Below are 12,364 nucleotides of genomic sequence, written 5' to 3'. Positions count from 1 at the left end.
TTTTAGTCTTCAGAGCTGATGAAAAACACTGTAAAGAAACCTAGTATAACATTTTCAAGTGCATATTCTATGTCCCAAGCTGTGCTAAATATTTTCTTGACACGACTAAATTTAATCTTGCATTTGAAAACATAACCCAATGATGTACGTACAATCAACCACTGTTTTACAGATAAGGAAACTATGGCTCAGAAAGTCCAGCAACTTGGTAAGGCTCACATAGCAAATTAGTGGCAGAGCAGACTTGAACTCTAGGGCTAAACACCCAAAGGCCATTCCTTCAACAACAATACTAGCCTACCAATCCTCTCAGGTGGGCAGGTATACCACGTGTGGAAGCTGGCCCAAATTCTTTTATCCCCTATGTTCTTCCCCTTGAGAAGTGCTTCAATTATCACAGCCTTAGCCCTTTGATCTTTGCGGTGATCCTCTAACCTAAGCAGGGACACTTATTCTTTTCATTGCCCTTAAACTTAAGACTTTACTTAAAGAGGATAGCAAATAAAAGCAGACAAAAAAAATTTAACTCATGAGATACGTGTTCTGAGACCACAGGTCCTGGCTCATTCTTATAGGTCTCTGTAGGTTTTCTTCTTCCGTGGGCTTTCCCCTATCTTCATGGGACAAAGACAGTTCCCTACCTGGGAATGCCCTAAGTTCAGGCTCTAGAAGTCAAGGCATAGGAAAAAACTCCTTTTGCCAGCCTAAGGCCTACCTTTCAGGTCCCCATTTCCTGTCCTAGGATTTGTCTTTTCTTTGTATAAAACACTTAAAACAAACATGTCTAGTCGCTTTGGAGGAGATCCCCAAACCCAGCTATGGTAGTGTGGTCTTACCCTGTGATTCCGTATCATAACACAACAGCCTGTCATTTTTCTGATAGAAACTTACTCCACTTCCCGGTCGGAAGCTATTTAGTAGGGATGGGGTTGGCACTTGCAATACTGAATGAGTACATCACACTGATTCTGTAACAAGACTTCAGTGAGGCAGCATTCCCTATTCCTGGGTGCATCCTTCAGGATTTCTGTTGGTCCCCACAGCTGCCCTTCCCATGTTTTGGTGTGACTATCCCACTGTAAGGTCCCTCCCATTACCGCCACTGCTATGTTCCTCTTCCAGGAACAAGTGACTACTCTGGAAAGAGAGGTGAAACAAACTGCCCTTCAAATATGAAGTAAAATTATTAAAAGATCACTGTTGGGCTTTAAACAAAAATCTATAGCCCTGACTGGTGTGGCACACTGTGTTGGGCATTGTCCCGCAAACCCAAAGGTTGCTGGTTTGATTCCCAGTAGGGCACACACCCGGGTTGCAGGCGGGGTACCCTACTGGGGCAGCATGCGAGAGGCAACTGATCAGTGTTTCTCTCCCTCTTCTTCTCCCTCCCTTACCACTCTCTCTAAAAATAAATAAATTTTTGTAAATAAATAAATCTGTAACTCTGAAATGTAATGTTGAACTGGGGAAATGGTTATAGCAGCCCCACATAAATTACTTTTAATTAATAAACATTATCACAATATTAAGAAGGCAAGGTAAACAAATAGCTTAAGTATTTTATTTGTTTGCAACTAAGCTTGTTAACACTATATAATGAAAATGTACAAAGAATAACGTTGCAGTTTTTGGTTAGAATTAAGTCAAAGACATTCATTAATAAGGAAACTTCCAATGTGAATACTCCAGAAATTTCTCTAAGCCATCTGATCAGAACTCTCTCTGAATATTACCTTACTTTGGAAGGTACTGGCATACATTTGAATTACACTCAGAATTTTTCAAAATAAGCTGTAATTAAAAAAACTATTCTATATTCAAACTAAAACAATTTTAATAGAATTTTTCTTTCCAAAAACAATAATAAATGAAACAAGGCATTTTGTAAAATGTGGTCCTGAACAAGTCACAGTAAAAAATAAATGTATACTTAACTTCCACCTCCTCAAAACAGAGGCTACTTTCTGTTCCTCAGCCTTGGAATCAAGGTGAAGAACAGTCTGTAAGCAACTTAGGGCAAGGGGTTGCCAAAACAAAGCTCAAGCAGTTGACCATGGACACCTCTTAAAAGAATTTGGGAGAACCTGACCAAAGGATCCAAATCTATTGGTAATAACTGATACAAAGGTGAAGTGGCTCCTCCCAAGTAGCAGTGCTGATGGGGCCTGGCCCAGCCCCGAGCTCACCTGTTCTTTGCTCCCAAGCAAACCCTGATGATGCTCCTGCTGCTACAGGAGACTTTTTTTCAGAGGTTCAGTGTCCAGGGAGCTCTTTGTGTGAAAGAGGTGAGCACAGACTCCAGTGGGTATTTTAAGGCTTGGAGTCAAAGTATCTAACATGGGTAGGCAGAGTCCATGTGTCAAATGGCCTGTCTCCAGTTCATTCTAATTCCTCACTGTGTATTTATTGACCTAGGGCCACAGGCCTTTGCTATGTCATCATAATCACATCTAATGTCCAGCCTAATGTATGATTCATATTCTCTGCCTGGAAACAGTCCCTGTATTTAACAGTAATACCTACACATGAAACAACCCACTGTTACAACTTATATGGTCACAAAACATTAATGATCTTCTGTAGATCAAGCAAATGTTTTTAACCATAATTGTCGTGCATCAAATTCACAGCCAGAATCCCCAAGATCAAAAAAATTTGCACAATACAAATAATAACTTAAAATACACATACACACACAATACACACATTCTCACACACACTTCTTACAGAACTGTGCTTGGGGAAACTCCATTTGTTGAGTGCCACTGAGGGCATATTTTGCTAAACTGCTGCTTCAGGTATTTTGTTTGGAAAATCTATCACAGTAGGGCACAGCTGTTTATTGGATGAGCAGAAAAGAAATATATGCTTGTGGCAACCAGAAAGTTTTAAGGTCTTTCAAGTTGTATAAAATGGACCTGCAGAAACCTTTTAAGTGTTCTCAGGATGCAAAGTTGGAGCTGAAATGTGATATCAAACCAGTTGCAAAAAGTGCACAGCAGCCATCTCTTGAGGTCAAACCTGGTACCCAGATATGCAAGAAAGCTTCAGGACACATCTATAAATTAGAGATTAAAAAAAAAGAAGAGTGTAAGAATACTAAAAAAAATATAGTGTTGTGCTTTTAAAGTAACAACTAATGGTAAATGCAATATACTGCATGGAGGATAGGGGTCACCACTTAAAAGGTCCTAAATTCTCAACAATTTAAGAAACCCGACTCGGTTCAGTTTAGGTAATTATAATTTATGTTTTCAGTAACTGGTAGTTTTAAGATGTTTTATTAGTATTAAGAAATCCCAACCACACTCAACAAGTTAGCCTAGGAAATCAACTTTCCTAGGCTAACAACTGAAACTATCTTTCCAGGAGAAAAGCCAGGTGATAAACAAATTGGCACTGGAGTTAGACTACCTATATTTCAATACTGGCTGAACCACTAGCTACATGAGCTTGGACAAATTAACTTACCTGTGTAATGGGGCTAACAATAGTCCTTCCCTCATAGGGTTCTTGTGGATGAAATCAACTTCAAAAGGAATAAAAGGGCTTAGCACAGTGCTGGGCATGTAAGTATTCTTTAAATGCTAGCTATTAATTTACTTCACAAGGGCTTTTTGCTCTCAGGAGACAAGGTCCTCAGTTTCAAAGTTTTGCTCTTAGAAATTGGGAAATTCAAAGAAAACTTGGCAATACTTACAGCTTGTGGGCCTTGTCCCATATCGTCGCATAATCTGATCATGTGTGAATTTCACAAAAGATTCATATTGTTCTGTGAGGGGAAACAGAGTATATACGATCCTCAGAAAATCTCCCCCAGTTTTTCAAGAATAAAGTGTCAGGATCACACCTAACTTCCCAGTTTAAATTACCCATCGTCAGACCCTGTTAACCGTTACTCTGAGATTAGTTACTTCCTCTTAGGTCCCAGAGCCAAATCCCTGTCACCTAGATTTGATCACTGATCATCTGTAACGTAACATTTTCCTAACAATCTTGCCCTTGCTGTAACTCCGTCCTAATGGCTTCCCAAAACAGATATGGTCACTACTTTAAGCTAACAAATTTTAGGATATCTCCTATAGGACATGCAGCTTGAGGCTCTTCCCTGCATTCTATCGTTGCTATAAATTTCAACATATATATTGAGTGAAAAAGTAAGATGGCTAGAAAGCTAAGAGAAAATTCTAAACTACCTAATTGTAGACTGTTCCACAGAAGTACCTTCTAAAGGGAAATTCAGTTGAAAGATAGAAGATAATCTGACATCCGTGAACACAGAAGTGACTTAGAATCTACTGGTCTGAACAATTTTGGGGTGGCAGTAGGATAGGGAGTTTCTTCTTATAATCTACATTATTAGTATGTTAAAGAAGTTCTGTAAAGTAATCCATTTAATTTTGTTCCTAACCCAACAATTTTCAATTTAAAGCAGAACTATTAACATTCTGAGGCACCATGTGGTATGGGTCACCAAATTAGGAAACAGTAGTTACTGAAAGAAGTTGTTGCTTAAAACCTCTCTGATGACAATATCATCCTCTTTCACTGAATAGGTACTTTTTCCTGATTCAGATCCCTTCCTTTCACAGAAGGCTCTAACTTGCCACCATTAGTTACTCCCCTTTGTTCTTGCCTGAGCTGTGCTTTCCAAACTTTAATCTCCAAATCACAGGATGACTGACTTCCCACATTCACCAAGTGACTCCCACTAGGAAGTCTGATTAAGTTGACTATATTATACAACCCCCTAACCAGCTGTTACTATCCCAACCACCTGTTTAGAGGCCACCTATCCCAAACAATCTACTCAAAATGCCTTCGTTCAAATGGGAAATTCTCAGAAGAAAAGCTTGGTTTATCTTGTTTCAGAAATGTAAATGAAAAGTCCTTCCATATAACTTATAAATGTTTAAAATCACCAAAGGGAATAACTTAACATTCATAACTCATTAAACCTTCTTGCATGAGGTCCTACTCCTAAATTACCATTTACTTAATTGGGGTTTATCCTTAGGCACTACTTCAGCCTACCTGCTAGTTTGGTATTGAGAATTTGCTCATACTCCTCCCGAATTTTATCTTCATAGTCTTTTAAGAGACGCTCACATATTATTCCAACTTGTCGGAGAGTAAAGGTGGGCTGGTCCTTCTTCATCCAGGAGGAACCTGGCCAAAAGACAGATCTAGTTTACATAATAAATTCTAGTTCTAAGGTTCAGATTAATAACTTCATTGCAAACAGTCCTAGGATATAAAAATTGTTTATAAAAATGGTATTTTTCACTAATTTACATGGAATATTTTCACAAAATTCTCCAAGTTTCTGACATTTATTTTACAAAGCAAAGACAAAGGTAAACTGGGAAGTAGGAACAACATCTATGCAGGTATGCTGGCTGGTCTGCATACAAAAAAAAATCAGTTCTGGTGCACTAACAATCAGAGCCTATACTCAATGCTCATCTAGTAAAAGACAAGAATAAAAAGTTTAATGCTGATATAAAGCCTCTAGTCTGGATCAGGATAAGTAGATTCATGGCATGAAAGCTACTCAGTTCTCTGAAGATCATCTAGACCTATGTTTAACCAAGGCTGTGCATCACAGTTACCTGTAGAACTAACAAAATATAAATATACACATTTTGATTTAATTCTGGAGAAGGGGTTTGGCCTCTTAAGTTCCATAGGTGATTCTGATAAGTCTGACAGGAGACCAAATGACTTGCCCAATATAAAATTTTTTAGTGAAGCCACTAAAATATGAATGAAGGAGACATTTAGCCACTACACATCTCATCCTTGACTCCTTTTGAATCTAGGTCAAGAAGAGTGAAATGTTCATAAGATAGTAGGTAGGAACCAAAATATCCACTGGAATGCCAGATAATATGGAAATCGCCTTCCTGATCATGATGAAAGCAGCCACTCCATTGGCAGTCCAGTTCTTAGTTGTTTTTCAAAGCACAGACTGAATTATGTTTCTTTGGCCCTCTATGTCTATAAACTATTCAACAGCCTGAAATTTTTTTTTTTGCTTAAACCCATTTTTTCCCCTCTACAAATGAGACCTGACCCAAATATCTAGCCAATTATTTGTAATTGTTTCTCTACCCATAACATATTCATTACTTCAAAATTAATTACTAAAATCTAGAGAGAAAATTGAGAACTGTTAACTATAACTATTGATAGTTTATCACTTACGTATGTGCAAGAGCAAGTAGAAAGGGTGTTATTTTAGAGTCAAAACTTTTGGGTTATAATAAAACAGTTTCTAAAAAATTATTTGAGCGCTGGCTGGTGTGGCTCAGTGGACTGAGTGCCAGCCTGCGGACCGAAAGGTTACTGGTTTGATTCACAGTCAGAGCACATGCTGGAGTTGGGGGCATGAGAGAGGCAACCGATCACTGTTTCTCTTGCACATCATGTTTCCTTCCCTCTCCTTCTCCCCTCTTTCCCCTTCTCTAAAAATAAATAAATAAATAATCTCTAAAAAAAACAAAAAACAAAAAACCAAACAAACAAACAAACAAAAACCAAAAACATTTCAGGTAAAACTGATATAAACTGAACAATCCAGTGCCATTTACTATATAGTCACAATGTTGTACAACTATCACCTCTATCTAGTTTCAAAACATTCATATTACTCCAAAGTAACACCTCTTACCCATTAGGCAGTCTCCCCCCATTCCCTGCGCCCTCTTCTGGCCAACACCAATTTCTGTTCTACAAGGAGACAATTTCTCATCAATATAATTTTTGACTCTTTCAACTATTAAGTAGAATACTTTGAGGAAAGAAACTACTGTTGAAAGACAGAGTTCACCGGCACTGGAGATGTTAAAGCACTGGTCTATTGACTGTCTGCAGGGATATGGGCAGGCAAGACAGGTGGCTGAACTATGTGACCAGGAAGATTTACTTCAACCCTGAGATTCTGTTTGAGCACATCCTCTCTAACCACCTGTCAATGTTACAGAGCAGTGCTGCCACACAACTTTCCGCAATGATAAAAATGTCTTATAGTTGTGCTAATAGAACAACTCTTTGTGGCTACCAAGCATTTTAAATGTGGCTACTGCATGCATCTGGGAAGCTAAATGTTAAAGTTGTATTAAATTTTAATTAAACAGCCACATGTGACTAGTGGCTACGGTATTAGACTTTGTAGTTACAGAGGGCACCGTTGCATTGGGTGGATGGAAGCCAATCAAATCAATCTAAGGTCTTTTCCAATTTCATGATTCTATGGTTTTAATAGTATTTACGACACAAACACTGTACCATTTTTATTACTTTAGGTGAAATAAATTCTAAATTAGGAAACTATTATTTTAAGTACCATTTACAAACCCTTGCATGTATTGTGCAAATTAAAGCATACTTACCTGGAGAACTAGGTGCTGTGAGTGCTGAGGAGTGAGGCTGACTTTCTGACGTACAAGCTTCATTTTGATTAAGAACAACTTCTAAATGTCTCCACCTCTGATAACGACTATATTCTTGTTTTATGTTCTGAAAAATTTGCTCTAAATAAAAAAGAAATACACTTGAACATTCACTATGATTTCCTCAAACTTCTTGTTCTTCCCATGTTATAAATATTAACAAGAAAAATATTTATATTGAATAAAACACTCTTCCTAGAAGCCCCAAAGGGTGCCCTCTTATTGTCACTATTTCAATAATATGTAGAATAGCTCCTATTTTGGCATAGGTCACTCTGACAATTCCCTTTGCTTGTTTCCTGTGACAATAAAGACCAGATCTGCTGTTTGCCATAGGATTAATAAGTACAGTGTATGAGGGGGTAGGTGGAATCCTTCACCTAATAGGGAGCTTTATTAAAATTTCCTTTAAATTGCAATTTCACAAACTAGGGGACTAGGGGTCTCTTACCACCTCTTTGGGGCTCAGTATCTTTAGATCTTTAGGGAAGAGGAAGGCAAAAACCATATTTCTACAGCCAGGGGAAGACCTGAAATTTATTGATTGGAATTCATGAAAAGGACATAGAAAAGAATTTTCTGATTCTGTAAGAGCAATATTTGGTAGGATTCAGATTACTATTCTGAGTAGAGGTAATAATTAACCAAATTTAACATTAAAAGGAGTCCAGGACATACAAATCACTAACCACCTTGAAGCACAATCCTAGAGAAAACAGGGAATCTGGAAGGATGTGGTTTTCATGTTTTTTGTTTTTGTGGTAGAATATATATTCATTTTCCAGATAAATAAAGCCTCCTTATCAAAAACAAAAACCAGAATATTGTATCAACCCCTCCTAACTCACATTCTAAAGTATACTTTGCTATAGTGGTATTTTTTTTTAGTTGGGGTGGGGGGAGTGGTGCTGGTGTGAACAATGACATTTTGCTTCTTCCTGGCTGTGTGACTATGACCTTGGGAAGTAAGGCATGATTTTTAGCCTCATTCTTCAAATGTTAAATTCCTGCCCAATGAAGTTGTGAGAATCAGAACCAAAGCTATTAATAATACCATAACAGCCCTGGCTGGTGTGGCTCAGTGGACTGAGTGCCTCCCTGCAAACCAAAAGGTCACCAGTTTGATTCCCAGTCAGGGCACAAGCCTGGGTTGCAGGCCAGGTGCCCAGTTCAGGGCATGTGAGAGGCAACTGACTGATGTTTCTCTCCCTGTCTTTCTCCCTCCCTAAAAAAATAAATAAAATTTTAAAAAGAAAAAGAAAAAAAAAAAAAGGGCCATAACAAGTGATGATACAGCCCAGGAACTGACATACCCTCAAAGTAGCTCTACACATAGCTAAGTTCTGTAATACTCAGCCTAAACACTGGAACAGTGTAGTATTTAGAAAAGCTTTCTTTTAAGAATGCGACAAAGTTCTTATTTTAGATCCCTGAAATCAGGAAGTCTTAATTTCATCTTTAAAATATATTTTCCAAGTACATACATAGCCAGACTCCATACAAGGTTGTAAGCAACTGCAAAGACTTGAAACAAGAAAGAACAAGTATGAGGACAATGCTCATGAGAAGAGGAGGTCTTTGATAAACCTTTAAGTGCCTACTGTATGGAAAAACGAAGTGGGAAGGTGTAACTTTGAGGCTGGTACAAGGACTAGTAAGTCCAAGAATCTAAACATGGTATACACAGGAGAAAAATAAGAAAGCAGATGTGATTTTCTTCCCACAAAGGCCACATATAACATACAAAGGCATTTTTAAAAAGAAAATGCAAGTTTCTTTTTAACAGTGGATAATTTTAATCTTTGCCTCCCATTATTTGAGGTTGTGCTTCTAAGCTATATCAGACTAAGTGGACTATAAATCCAGTATTTTTCCAGTTCCATCTCCCACCACAACCCAGTTGCATTAAACAGCCCTGTCCTTAATATGTGGGTTTTCTGTCCTTTACTCAAGCAATTTTGCTTTGCTAAAATGGGGCTGTGTCTCTCCTTCCAACATTTAAGACCCAGCTAAAATGCTACCTTATTCTGATCAAGTCACAATCAATTAATTGCTTTGCATCTAGACTCACTCCATGCTTACAAACATCTCCCTGAGGTCAGTTAACCCCCTTGCATCCTTGGCACCCATCCACCTCACTCGTTTAAGCAACAAAAGATTTAATTTTATAGGCTTTTTCTACAAAGTGTTATGACTAATCTTTTTTTTAAAATGAAGTAAAAACATATTTTCTGACCTTTTCTGAGAACTTTACAACCCTTGAGATAACTAGGATGGTACAGAATAAAGTTACTGATTTTTAAATTCACTTTTCTATTAGTTAGCTTTATTCTTTCTACTTGTGTAACAACTAGTATTTCCTCTCCCATTCTTCCTTTTTAATCCAGAAGGCATCTTTCACATAAGCCAAAGCATTATACAATGAATCAGTCATACTTTGCTTCTTTCATAACACAACCATATTCCAATAAGCATTAAGAAATGTAACAGATCAATCTTTACAAATGAACATTTTAAACAAAATACTTTAACATAAAATGACCAAGAAACTAGTTTGCATGATTTATGCAAAGATAAAATTTTAAGATTAAAAAGCAAAACAAAACAGAGGCCCCCATTATAGCACTGTACCATATTTAGGCTTCCAAATACCTTTAGCAATCACTTACTATGCATTTGCTGTAATATGAACTACAATAGAATTAGTCTAACGAATATTAGAAGAAACAAAACATTTACTTAATACCTGTTAAGATAGATAGGGCAAGTATTAATTGTATTTTATTTTGCTGAAGAAAAGAGATCCAGAAAGATTATGTGACTATCCCTGGGTAGGTGCAGGAGCAGTGGAAGAAAAAAAAAAAATCGCTTTAAGTGGGCACCTACACCCTCTGCCTTTGAAGGACTCCTCATAAAGAACTTCTTGCAAACATTCCCATTCAATGCAACATTCAGTGGTCAGGGAATTTAAAGTCGAACAGAGTTCCTCAAGGGGTAGGGTTAGTCAGGTAATAGATGAGAGACTTAAGGGAATGACTACATTTGGATTAGCAAATAGGAGGAGAAAGCGTCATGATGGAAGGCAAGAATACAGACACAGCCAGGTGTGTCTGGGAGAAAAGAGCAAAGGCATAGTTTGGTAAAAAATGTATAAAAGACTGACTAGGTAAGATCCGATTATAGCCGCTAAGTCCTTTGAATGCCAGCATAAAGAAGAGGGAGGTGAACGTGAGTCTAGGAGGCCTTGGCTGGCAACTTCAAGAACACCGGTGCCAGAGGATGTGGGCCTGAAATCTGTATTGCGGATTTGCAAAGGAAGAAATAAAGCCTAAAGACACTGGTAATCGAAAAGGAGTAACGAAAGAATGACTTTAAAGCAATTCCAAAGTTTTGCTTATGCTTGAAAAGTAAGAAAAAACACACAAAGAAATGACTTGCCAAAGTCCAGTTTTGAGTCTCCCCCCATTTCCGGGAGCCCTTTAAAACTGCTAAATATTAATTCTGATGCACTTTCCCCTCAACTCCCACACAAGGGTTAGACTTTTTTTTTTTTTTTTTTACTTTATTGTCACACCAACTCTCCCCTTTCCTTGACCAATGTCCTTATTGAAGGCGAGTCTGTCTGCTACGGACAGCTGAATTCCTGCTTTCGGAACCTCCGTACGTTTACGGATTTTCAAATTCTAGCGAACGACCTACCGATTTCAAGCCATATATGGTACAAGACAATAGCCATACAATAAAAGAACATGGCCAGTCCCCTAGAATTAGTCAGGTTGAAATCGGATTCCATGATTTCTGCGGCGTCCCCCGGTGCCTCCAGACTTCTGTAAACCAGGTCTCCCCGCCAGCGACAGTACCGTGCGGAACGCCACACACTCACACTCAGGCCCCTTCCCAGTACCCAGCCCCCAACCCCCACCCTCAAGGCCGGGTTCGTGAGGAGAATCCGATTTCCCAGGGCCCGCTGATCCACAGGGCGGCTCGGTGCAGGCCCAGGCGGCGGAGGCAGGAGGAGGGGCTGGGGGACGCGGAGGGCCGGGGCGGCCGAGGATGGCCCCCTTTCCCGCTCGCTGCCCACCCCACTAGGCTCTCCGGCTCCAGGAAAACCGAAAACCGACGCTGTGACCCCACTATCTCTCCCGGATGTTTCCTACCCCCGGAAGAGACCAGGCCCAGCGGCGCTCCAGTTCCCTTTTCTCAGGGCAAAGAAGGGGTCCGCGGGCACATTCGCCCAGCGTCCGTAACCCTTCCCCCCACCCCCACCCCCAAATGCCAGGGCCTGGCTTCCTGCCAAGCCCGCAGCGTCGGTTACCCGGAGTTGGAAGGCGCCGCTCGCTGCCGGGCGGTACGGGCTGCTGCAGAGGCGGCGGTGGGGTCTGCATCTGAAGCGGCGGCGGCTCGACGTCCGGGGGCCTCAGGCCCGGAGTGGGGCCGGGCAGAGGGGCGCAGCGCCGCCGCTTCGGGGAACCCGGGCTCAGCAGCGCCGCCTCGAACTCCATGGGCCGCTTCAACGTCGCCCCACACGCCATGCCGCTGACGGGCTAGGGACCGGGAGCAGACGCGGTTGTAGCTGCGGTCCAACCTCCAGCCCCTCAGTGGAGCTCTCTAGCCAAGCCGGGTCCAATGGCGCCTACAGCACCCGGCAGCAGCTCTGGCCCCGCCTCCTGTGACGTCACGAACCTGGCCACCGTCCGGAGAGGGGGGGAAGACGGAAGAAGGCCCCTCTGGGCAGTCCATCAGCAACGGTCCGGCCCGCGACGCCCCCTACTAAGGAAATGGAACGGCCTGGGCGGAGAATTTGGTCACCAAGCAACCTAGGGAGGGCCCCCGCCTCCTCCCGTTCCATTCCCCCCACCCCTTCCCAGCGCTCGCGGGTGGCCCCTTAGGTTTTCGCACCTGCGCGGCCC

At 40.7% G+C, this 12,364-nt stretch overlaps 1 protein-coding gene across 1 annotated transcript; it reads right to left on the bottom strand.

The window, feature by feature from the left end:
* Positions 1-1,927: 1,927 nt before the first annotated feature.
* Positions 1,928-12,098, bottom strand: AKIRIN1 (akirin 1). Its single transcript, XM_054572010.1, has 5 exons — positions 11,770-12,098; positions 7,395-7,535; positions 5,035-5,169; positions 3,701-3,772; positions 1,928-3,058 (listed from the first exon to the last, which is right to left on the bottom strand). The coding sequence occupies exons 1-5, from the start codon at positions 11,984-11,986 to the stop codon at positions 3,048-3,050; spliced, it is 576 nt and encodes a 191-aa protein (XP_054427985.1). The 5' UTR covers positions 11,987-12,098; the 3' UTR covers positions 1,928-3,047.
* Between the last annotated feature and the right edge of the window lie 266 nt (positions 12,099-12,364).

The sequence above is a fragment of the Pteronotus mesoamericanus genome, unplaced genomic scaffold, assembly GCF_021234165.1.
Source record: "Pteronotus mesoamericanus isolate MK-2021 breed Mesoamerican mustached bat unplaced genomic scaffold, CSHL_Meso_final contig_221, whole genome shotgun sequence".
In the NCBI taxonomy this organism is placed as follows: domain Eukaryota; kingdom Metazoa; phylum Chordata; class Mammalia; order Chiroptera; family Mormoopidae; genus Pteronotus; species Pteronotus mesoamericanus.
Note: the sequence above shows the minus strand (reverse complement) of the source record. Positions and strands in the feature narration are given on the sequence as shown.